The 11,119-nt window shown below is 36.5% G+C and overlaps 3 protein-coding genes across 4 annotated transcripts; 2 read left to right on the top strand and 1 right to left on the bottom strand.

Moving 5' to 3' along the window:
* The first annotated feature begins 1,203 nt into the window (after window positions 1–1,203).
* LOC140758222 (gibberellin-regulated protein 5-like) lies at window positions 1,204–2,354 on the top strand. Its single transcript, XM_073094315.1, has 4 exons — window positions 1,204–1,309; window positions 1,894–1,935; window positions 2,029–2,059; window positions 2,165–2,354. The coding sequence occupies exons 1-4, from the start codon at window positions 1,250–1,252 to the stop codon at window positions 2,344–2,346; spliced, it is 315 nt and encodes a 104-aa protein (XP_072950416.1). The 5' UTR covers window positions 1,204–1,249; the 3' UTR covers window positions 2,347–2,354.
* Window positions 2,355–2,357: 3 nt separating this feature from the next.
* LOC140758221 (inositol diphosphatase DSP3-like) lies at window positions 2,358–5,968 on the bottom strand. Of its 2 annotated transcripts, none has more exons than XM_073094313.1 (5): window positions 5,656–5,965; window positions 5,436–5,529; window positions 2,966–3,023; window positions 2,833–2,876; window positions 2,358–2,748 (listed from the first exon to the last, which is right to left on the bottom strand). In XM_073094313.1, exons 1-5 carry the CDS (start codon window positions 5,913–5,915, stop codon window positions 2,515–2,517), a joined length of 690 nt encoding a protein of 229 aa, XP_072950414.1. In that variant the 5' UTR covers window positions 5,916–5,965; the 3' UTR covers window positions 2,358–2,514. The 2 variants fall into 2 exon arrangements, with proteins under 2 accessions (XP_072950414.1, XP_072950415.1); XM_073094314.1 differs by having other exon boundaries at window positions 2,616–2,738; window positions 5,656–5,968.
* Window positions 5,969–8,291: 2,323 nt separating this feature from the next.
* On the top strand, window positions 8,292–9,721 carry LOC140758424 (photosystem I reaction center subunit XI, chloroplastic). Its single transcript, XM_073094582.1, has 2 exons — window positions 8,292–8,512; window positions 9,117–9,721. The coding sequence occupies exons 1-2, from the start codon at window positions 8,351–8,353 to the stop codon at window positions 9,606–9,608; spliced, it is 654 nt and encodes a 217-aa protein (XP_072950683.1). The 5' UTR covers window positions 8,292–8,350; the 3' UTR covers window positions 9,609–9,721.
* Window positions 9,722–11,119: the final 1,398 nt, after the last annotated feature.

Genomic DNA, 11,119 nt, shown 5'->3' with positions numbered 1-11,119 from the left:
AATGCCCTCGTAATCTTTATACGACTCATTAATTATATTAAGATAAATAGATATTTTAATAAAAATTTAATTTGTCTTATTATTATATTTAATCTTCTTTCTACCTTCCCATTAAGCTCATCTTCATACTTCCCTCTATTCTATTCTCTCCTTCCCCTAATGAGGGCACCAGTAGGTCTCCACCACATGCGTGCTTGCTGTCACATCGCATGGGATGGGGAAGCCTTGGCAAGCTCACTTTCGTCGCCCTCCTACTCATGCGCCACCGTTGCTACTGTCACCCTCCCGCTCACAAATCGCTCGATGCCTATAAAGGTAGAAGATGAGTGGAGATGAAAGAGAAAATAAAGAAGTTATTTGCTATTTTAATTTATTTTTTATTTAAATATTAATAATATTATGATATATTAATTAAGGGCATAATTGTTATTAGATGTATTCTATCACTGTGGTTTGCCTTTCCACTTAGATCTAGGGTTTAGGATAATTATAACCTAAAAAAGTTAGGGGGTCCCTATGAAAACCAGGTATAATTTAGGAGTTGTAGACATAATTAATCCTCAAAGATACTTATTAGAGATACAATTATAAAGAGTTTAAATTACATCTATACATTTTTTTTCAACCAATAATTGCATGTTTACATAACTATTCCTCAAAAGTCAAACCTAAGTACAGATATAAACACTCTTATTCCGGTGTACATAAGAGCGTTTATAGTCTTACTTTGAAGGGTATTTATCTACACAAAAGTCAAAAACTGAGCGTATATAATTATCATAAAATTATATGATAATTTTCTATGTATAGGATGATGCCACGTCTACACCGCTCACAAGACAAAGCTGAGCTGTACAAAGAACACACTTTCTATTACATATTCCTTGTGATTAAAACATTCCCTTTGTGTTGCATAACCACGCAAATTCTAAGCAAGTTATAAAGATAAAAGAAGGTTGCTAATATTTACCAAATTTTTATTCACATGTTGTCTAATTTACCCTCGAGCTATATCCTTATTACTTAATTTCATGCCAGAAGATGACCCCTTGTTTCCTACTTATTAGGGTGAAAGATTCATTATAAATAAATTAGATTCAAATTGCAAATAGGAAACTAATATCTACATACCATCTAAAGGTTGGCAGCTGGAACTTTTTGTGCATATTAAGAGATGCCTTCCATGCAATTGATGTGCCATCGATAGACATAAGAAAAGAAAAAAAAAAAGTGAGAGTGGTGGAAGAAGATGGCTCGGCTTTCATGTCCTCTTCCTGCCTTTCTCTTCCTCCTTGCCATTGCTTTTGTGGTAAATCTCTCTATCTATCTATCTATCTATCTATCTATCTATCTATATACAACTAAAGGGCTGTGGGGTTTTATGTATTTGTAGACATTACATTTATGCATTTGAGGTTTTTGCTTGGAGTTGTAGAAATAGTTTCTTAAGATATATGAAACCAAATGGGCCTAACACTACGTTTCCATGGGGAAGAATGATCGATTCTCTATTTTAAGAATATCAGTGTTTTTATAAGAGTTTTCTCTTCTAATAAATCTATTCAATTTTTTTTTAAAAAAAATATTAATGAACCTGTACAATTTTCTCTTCTAATAGAATTATAGATCTATATAAATTTAAGAATTTTCTCTTCTGATATATCTATGTAATTTTAAGAATTTTCTAGAATTTTTAGGAGAAAAAATTTCTCTTCCTTTCTTCTCCATTCCATCCTAAATATATATTTTTTTCAAAGTCTCATGGTCTATTTTACAACTCCTCTAGTTTCTGCTTGATTTCCATGGGAAGAGCATCAAAATCACCCATCTAAATATTTAATTCCTGACGATTAGGTTCATTGCACCATCTGATCTATTTATGCATCTTTGCAGGCTGAGATAACTTGTGGCGTGAATGCTGTGGCTTATCAACCAGTAAGTTTTATCCTTGTTCTCAAATGTAGCTCATGTGAGTTGTATCTGAGTATGGATTCTCAAATCTAAAGGATTTCACCATTAAAATTACAGACGGGCGGCGAAGGCTCAGTTCCTCGAGAAGGTAATCTCCCTTCGATTTGGTAACACAACATCAAACCACATGTAGTTGAATTTTACCGGCGAACAAGAGTTCGATTAAGATAACATCCGCTCCCTGTTTCTGTAGAATGTCCGACGAAGTGTGCATACAGATGCTCCGCGACGTCCCACAGGAAACCATGCATGTTCTTCTGCATCAAGTGCTGCGAGAAGTGCCTCTGTGTGCCCTCTGGCACCTATGGCAACAAAGAGGAGTGCCCATGCTACAACAATTGGAAGACAAAGGAAGGCAAACCCAAGTGCCCCTGAAGAACTATCTTATTTGCAACTTTCATAGACCTCTCAGTTCATGGAAAATGCAAGAAAATGTCTTGGATACTAATAACATGGTTCTTGTACTATTGTTCTGCTCAGACCTATGACTTTACATGAATTGAAAGAAAAAAGATTAAAAAAAAAAAATTTGTTGAGTGTATCTCATGATGATTTCTCTTCGTAAAGCAGTCGCCTAGTTTGAGAGCCGCATCCATGGTATTGATAGATGATGCCAAGAACACAATCTCTAAAGCATGACACATCAAACATCTCAATGAACCTCAGGTCTGACAGCCGAGATTTGCCGGCTGCAAATCGTTGATATTCCTCAAAGATAGAAGACACACACCAAAATTGTAGTTTTCTGAAGCAGCCGACAACGCATCCTGTTCGATGCTGCATTAGAAGCTAGAGATTATAAGATGAAAAATGGATAATGTTCAAAGAAGTAAAATTGGCTATGATGTCTCTCTTCCATACCTTCCCTCGCTTGCAGTGGATTAGAATTGGATGATTCCTTACATCTGAGACACACAAAAAGAATATGGTTAGGATATTTTTTGCTACCTACTAGTTGAAGTTAAAAGAAGAAAATGTTGCGCTACTTCTGTACCAAGTAACACCCTAAGAGATCCCATGATGGCATCCTTGGGTATGGACACCAAAGGCTCCTGCAGATGCAAACAATTTAATGAAATTGGAGGCAGAAAGTCTACATGGGTCCCGGCAATACAGATGTGCAAGACAACTTCATAGAAGTTCAAGAAAGAATGAGTTTGCACTTAATAATGCATCACGTCATTTACATTTCAAGACTACTCGCACAATAAGATACTGAAAGTACTTTGCAAAGACAAAGCATATACAACTATTAGATGTGCCAAATTCTTTATTCCACAGATAAAAAGTTGGCCTGCTCACCGGAGTGAGTCCAAGTCTGTGCATGAACTGTTCTTCATTATCTTTCTTCTTCTTTTCATGCTATTCTATTCTGAGAACACCTTCCAGAAAGTCGTACCAAATTGTAAAAGCATCTTAAGCACATTCTGCATTGCGTCCTCGGCATTACTTATTTTGTAGTTCACCAAAGGAATGGCACAAACAAAAGTAAACAAAAGATTATGAACGGCACGAGTTTCACTGCTACTAAAATTTTCCTCACTTAGAAGAACAAACTTTTGGTATGGTTAGATAAACATTAGTATTCACCCAACTTTCAGTTAGCTTTGATGTCTAAAATTTTCCCACTAACATAAAATACCTGAAACATATAAAAATGAAACAAGTGTCAGATTTTGATCACTGAATTTATTTAAGTCTTTCTTCCCATGATCCAAAACCCAAGTCCAAGGAACATCTGATGTTGCTTGCGGAGAAAGTGTAAGTTCTACCCTTTTCCACAAGATCCGCTCTAACAGCAAGCTCATATCAAGAAAATTTGAAGGAAGCAGAACTTCTAAACCAAGGAATAAAGTCAAGAATCTCCACATTGGATCAAACACTAGAGAGCATTCAATGGCTGCAAAGTGTGAGTTGGAACCACACACCTTGTGCATGAATGCCCATTGAGAAAATCTTCCAGAAGGACTCAAAGACCAAAGTTAACTTTTATGTTATAATAATGACAGTCTAGAAGGACTTCTAAAGTAAAATCAACATTCTTAGTTCCAGATAGGCAGTAGTTGTGCTAGACCGTCAACATGGAGATATACATTAAGGAATAGATAAATAGGCACAAGTTGATCTGTATGTGTGTAGCAGGAAAGTAGAAGATGATCTAACCATAAATGTGGTGTACTTGATCATAATAATAAAGAAATGGATAGAATGCGAGGAAGCAAAATGACCTTAAAAAAGAAGTATAACTAAATGTTAGAGGTTCATTTTTCTAATCCTATTCCAGATAGATGGTTATAGGATGGCAATAACTTTTCAGCATTGCGAGGATGATATCATGAAAATTTGCACTAGATGCTACGATCATGATATTATCCTATAATTTGCAGTCATCCTTTAATCCACTCTACTTCTAATTCTACTTAGAAAGAATATTCAAGTCCCCCTATATATTACATCCAGAAAGTATATGCTCTCATATTAAGAAGGGTATCTAACCTAATTAATCAGCCACCACCTCCAAAGATTTGCAACACATACCAACCAGAAGTAGCTTCTGTGGTACATTATAGATAACTGGTATAAATTTCCATTTACTAAATGTTCTAAGTTTATCAATGTCAAGCTTCTAACCTGTTCTTAGAACAAATTTTGAGGAATACAAAAATGTAAAAGTAGGAGGACCTGACAAGGAGCTGCAGGGACCTCCTGGAAATGGTGCAAGTACACTACACAATCTCAAGGAGGAAATCTAGTTAGCAAAAACAAATACATAGCATACACCAATATCTTAATAATCTATTTCCGGAATCTAGTATGCAATGAGATAAAGTTTCACCAACACAGCCGTATAGGAATACGCATTAATTTATACCAAGAATTGATTAGCATCCCTCAGTAGTGTTGCAAAGATGCATTATAATTTATAAGATCTCATGGATATTTGTATCAGGGAAGTACGATCAAGTTCAAATCTGAAATGTAGGAAAGCACTTCCAGATTATAGACTACAGATTTCTAGAAGGCATAAGAAATTAAGAACATAACACAGCACTCTTTATTTCCATAAGAAAAAGAAGGCTCAAGAAGGCTACGCAATAAATTTTGCATAATCATTTGCCATTTTCTTTCTAATGCAGAGTACTGTGAACAGATCAAACAAACCGATTGTCTTCTGATAATATGAACTAAATGCAGGCAAAAATGTGACATAACAGAGAACATAAACACATAAATTACCAAGAACAAGAAATTCCCCATGACATTTCTTACATTGGAAAAAAGTATCTATTTTAAAAAGTGGAGTATTATCTCTAATCTCAAGTTAAACATTTTAAAGAATATCACTCTCCAACTGAAACAGATATCTAAATAGCTATTAAAACTCAAACAAATATACAATATTTATATATGTATATATATTTCTCAAGATCCAAACAACAAGTTCAAGAAAGAAATCATTATACCTTCTTTCCCTCCATCCCGAACTGGAACAGCCGAATCCCGTGATTCCTTAGGAACTCCGCATTCGCCTCAGGGTACGGTTCCGGACACAAATACCTACCACGGAAAGCATATCACATTGCCTTCAAAAACCCAAACCCTAATGCCCAATCCAAATAAACCCATTTTTCACCAAAACGCAAACAAAAGTAAAAGGAGAAACCCAAAGCAAAGAATCCTCACAAGATGGATCGAAGATTCAAATCCTCCAGGAACCCGAAGTTGTCCGGATTGGGGAATCCCGACCTGTAGATCCCATTATCCACTATCCCAAAGTTGGACGGCGGACTCAAGAACACTTCTTGCGCTCCTCCTCCTCCTCCCTCTCGTCTTGGATCATAGACCTCGTCCTCCTCCTCATCCATCGCGATCAAATCCATCTCTCCCTTCTCCTTCTCCTTCTCCTCCTCCTTCTCCTCCTCCTCCACCAATTTCAAGATCATATCCCTTCCCCTCTCCCTCCCTCACCTCGCGATCGATTCGCGCTTCGAGCGGATAAGGCGCGAAGAAAACTAGGGTTCCGCTTCCCAACGGTCGGGTTTTGTTCACTATTTATAGGCGAGTTCAAAAATATTGCGAGAATCGAAGCTGTCAAAGCGATACGGGTTTATTATCACTTCGGCGACGAAACGACTCAGGATTAATTGACTACACTGCTACGTTGTTGATAAATATTGGTTGTTAGGTGGGCCCCGCTCGTAAGGTGTGAGTTGGCGTTGAGTAATTCGTGGATCAGTTTTTTCAGTTATGATTCGTTTTCATCTTTAGTAGAGAGAGAGAGAGAGAGAGAGAGAGAGTTGGTGTTGGATTCAACGGTTTCCGTGTACGTTGTACATGCGGATTGGTTTTCGAAATGACTTGCTTTTCAAGTGGAGGACTGCTTCAATTAATTTTGATCTGAGCCGTCCAGCTGGGGTTGGAAACGGTATCCACTTTCTACGGATATAGATAGATAGGACGCGGAAACAAATTAAAGAAATAAAAACATACTTTATTCTACTAAAATTTTGTTATCTTTTTGGATTAATTACATAACGTTTTCAGGAGACCCCTCAATTTTTTTAGCCTACAATGTCGTCCTAAATTTCTTTTACAAATTTTAATATCACCCTTACGTTACACAAAAATTAGCTTACTTGGCAGTTATATCACATGTAATTAATTGTGTCTCCTATTTAACCATTTAATAAAATTAAAATAAAAGAATTTAAATTTTCAACCCTTATATCATATTTAATTATTTTTCCATAGTCGTCGGTGTCGATGACAGTGCTCCGATCCCTAGCGGTGGAGGCGGCGGTGCTTTGATCCCTTGCAACACAAGCGTAGCATGATCCTTTCGAAGCCGAAGGAGACTGTTAGACGTAATTAAACCTACTTTTTGTAAAAAAAAAAATACTTAAAAACAATTCAAGTTCGGCTCCAAGATTTTGTTTGGGATTGAGTTAGCATGATCAAAGCTTAATTCTCTTATGATATATATGATTACTAGTCAATAAATATTATTTTATATTCATGTTTTAAATGTTGTTACATGGAATTAATTGACGTCTTTGCTAACAGAAATTTAGGAATTAGGTCAAAGCTTTTCTAAGTTAACCCATTCACTCTTCTCATACATTGCTACTGGGCCACCAATTAAAAGTGTTCTTGGACCGGGCTAACGATCAATTGGGCTTAGATACAGTACAAGCTATAATTTATATTTTAAATGAGGAATATTGGATGCATTCTCTAGAGTGAAATGTTCACTTCTGATGAGGAAAAGCTAGAGTCTCTTATTAATTAGTTATAAATTATTAGAGAAATTTAGAAAAGATTATTATATTAATTACTTGCTATTTAGGATGTCTCATTAAGATCATGTTTGGATGGAGAGAATAATAGAAAAGAGGAGAGAAATGTTTTACAAAATATTAGAGGATTGGGGGAGAAAGGGTGCGGAAAAAATAGTATATAATAGTCATTTTTTTCGTCTCTAAAAATGAAAAAAAAGGGAGAGAAAGGCTTCTTTTCTCTTGTGTATTAAAACAAGAGGAGAGAAAAGTATTCTCTTTTCTGTTTTCTTCTTTTCTCTTATATTCTATCCATCCAAACATAAGAAAACTTTATTTCTTTAGATATGTATGATATTAAATAAAATTATGCTAATTTTATTATGTCGAACTCTCGATATTCTTATCTTAGGTTAAGGCAGCTCAAACACTTGAATTAACCGCCTAATCTGATTATTAAGTTATTCACCACTGCAATTTGAAATAATCCTGATAGTCTGTCAAACTAGACCCAAATCAGATCTTCATATCAAATCTATATCCTCAGCATCAACCTATAGAAATTGGATATCCAATTCTCCATAGGGCAATGTCCTATCCAATATGAGCCTGCCCTTCCAATTACAATGTCATTCCTTCTACACTCCCTCAGTTTCTGCATAATTCTCCAAAATTTTAGTCAATCTCAAGCTCATACCTTTTAATACTAGTCATTAGGATACCACCTTAGTGCCAAATGCATAGACATGTTACCATTTAACTCATAATTGACTTAGAGATGGATTCTAGTAATAGTCAAGTAGGTCCTACAAAACTTTGTGACTTGTGGCTACTTAGCCCCCACTGGATCCTCCCAAGGATTGATAATTTTGTACACATGTCACTATGTCAGCCATTCATGGAGGCAAAAAATGAATCAAAGAAATGGGATAAGGATAGGGTTAGTGAAGCCAGACACCCAATGGGAAGTGTGGGATTTGACACCTCATCTGCAAAGGATCCAGTGTGAGGATCTCTTGCATTGCCTTTAGAAGAGCTCATCTTCTCAAAGCCTCTCTTGGTATTGTTATCTTTGCAGTGAGGAAGGGCAGTGAGTTGCAAAGATGGCCACAGCCTCAGCTCCTCCCATGGCCAGCCAACTCAAGAGTAGCTTCTTCTCTTCCAGGACTAGGGGTTTGGTCTCCCCCAGGGGCATTTCTGGGACACCATTGAGGGACCTCAGGAGAAGGCCTTGCCTCGTTGTTAGAGCAATCCAATCTGAGAAGGTGAAGAGAAATAATTCTTAGAGCTCTCTTTACTCATATTGTTGATGGTTGTGGATTTTATTTTATTTTATTTTTTTGACATGCTTGGTTGGTATGGAGATTAAAAATCTCTCTTATGATCTTATCTAGTGAATGGTGATACTTGCATGGAAAAAATAAACACTATTTGTTATAGCAATTCCAACTCATTTTAAATAAAATGACATATACACCTAACACTTATTTTTAGTGATAATTTCCCTAATTTTGAAACAATAGAAATAAACATCAGGATAGTTTTGAAGGCTTGTCATTGATCACATAACCTTGGATAGTTAGTATATATATATATATATCTTTAGTGCAACTTTTTTTGAGTGTCATTTATAGTTAACTCCAAAACTAGTTCTTTACTAGCATCATATATTTAATAATATTTATATTTAAATAGTTCAATGTTATAATTTAGAGATGTATAGCGCGTATGATCTCAATTTGGGATCATTGTGATTTATTTTTTAAAAGAGTTGGAATTATTTGTCTAGCATATTATTAGCCTAATCTTAACTTATATACGAGAATTTGGCTCCAAAGATCATGTTTTTTTTGTTGTAATTTTGGGCAGCCAACTTTCCAAGTCATCCAGCCGATCAACGGCGACCCGTTCATCGGCAGCCTCGAGACGCCGGTCACGTCGAGCCCCCTGGTTGCATGGTACCTGTCAAACCTCCCGGCGTACCGCACCGCCGTCAGCCCTCTCCTCCGCGGCATTGAGGTCGGCCTGGCCCATGGCTACCTCCTCGTCGGCCCCTTCGTCAAGGCCGGCCCGCTCCGCAACACCCCCTACGCCGGCACCGCCGGCTCGCTCGCCGCCGCGGGGCTCGTCGTGATCCTGAGCATTTGCCTGACCATGTACGGGGTCGCGTCGTTCAAGGAGGGAGAGCCGTCGACGGCGCCGACGCTGACTCTTACCGGCCGGAAGAAGGAGGCCGACAAGCTACAGACGTCCGAGGGCTGGGCCCAGTTCTCTGGTGGCTTCTTCTTTGGAGGCATCTCAGGCGTCACCTGGGCTTACTTCCTCCTCTATGTTCTTGACCTCCCTTACTACATTAAGTAGATGCATTCCTTCCATCTCTCTTTCTCTTTCAAGCTTTGTAATGTAAGTGTTTATTTTGAAAGAACTTGGAATTTGTATATGTGAGAAATGGTATCATTTCTATGCTTTCCAGACTTCTTGGAGCTCATTTGCTTAGATGACAAGCATTTTAACATCAACTAATGACTGAAATGAAATGAGTAAATTGTTAAAGTTTGGCTCAAATCATTTGTTCCATCTTACTATGTTGGATGTGTTCGAACAAGCCCCAGTTCGAACATAAAAACTTAAGAGGATTTGTACTTTGTAGGCGTTAGCACAGCCCACAAGTGTTTGAACGCTCTTTTGTGTTTCGAATTTTAATTTCGGAGGCATTTGAATGGACTTACGAGCTTTTGAACGCCTCGCGGGATTTCTCCAGCTTAAGTCAGCCCTATAAAATACTGAAGTTGGGATTTTAGAGTTTTTATGCTTAAAGGAAAAATTAAGAGAGCTAGCCACCATTGTATTGAGGGAGATTAGAATTGAGAAACTCTTTATAATTGGAGATTTGCATAGCGCAGGAAGATTGCTCCATCCGTAAATATAGGTATATCGTCAAACCATATAAATTTTGCTCCTCTCTCTCTATTATCTCTATTACTTATATTATGTGATTTGTGTGTTTAATATGTGATTAGAAGTTGTAGATTGCTATTCCTCTACTATTAGCATGGTGTCTGAGTTTTCTCTAAATTAATTGATTTTTGCTATTAGTATTCTATCGGTCATATTTGAGGGTTAATGTTTCGCTTCGGCTTTCATCACCCACTTAGCATTTAGCATAACATAAACAAATAGGAGATAATCTATTGCCGTGAAGATATGAAAACAATCAAATATGTTCAAGGCCTGAAACATGCTGACATCGTTTGGTTGTCTCAAATAAATAAGTCTATTACTCATTTTTTCTTTCTCCTTTTTCTTTTGCTTGAAATATCAGTTCTTTTACTCTTGTTTGATGCCGATTGAGAATGTAATGTTTGTTTGACTATATCACATGATATTATGTATCTAAACTATTCTTTATGCTCATTGTATTTGTTTATAAGTTGGTAACTATTTTTGTGCACCATCTTTGTTGGTTACTGAACTGAAAATTTCATATACATTGCTTCTCTTTTGCCCCTCTGTTCTTGTTGTCTATTGCTTTGAAGAGCACAAAGATAGGAAATAAGTAAAATTAAGCACAACACCAGGGTAAATTTGATTTCAATGGAAAGATTAGAAATTTGATTTTAAATTAGCTTCAATACCAAACTGGTTTACGTTTTTAGACAAAAATTTTAAGTAGATAATATAAGAGTTATAAAAACCTATTTACAGTAAACAGAGGAAAGAACAATAAAATTAATTTAATTGTTTTTATCCTTTATCCTAAATGCCACAACTAAACCCTTATTTTTATTCAATATATCATCATATTTATCCTTCCTTTTCCAACCACATAATAACTCCTCGTTTTATCTTTGACAACGATTTTTAAACCATTC

This window comes from Typha angustifolia, chromosome 3 (assembly GCF_048772165.1).
Source record: "Typha angustifolia cultivar Huaian chromosome 3, ASM4877216v1, whole genome shotgun sequence".
NCBI lineage: Eukaryota > Viridiplantae > Streptophyta > Magnoliopsida > Poales > Typhaceae > Typha > Typha angustifolia.
Note: the sequence above shows the minus strand (reverse complement) of the source record. Positions and strands in the feature narration are given on the sequence as shown.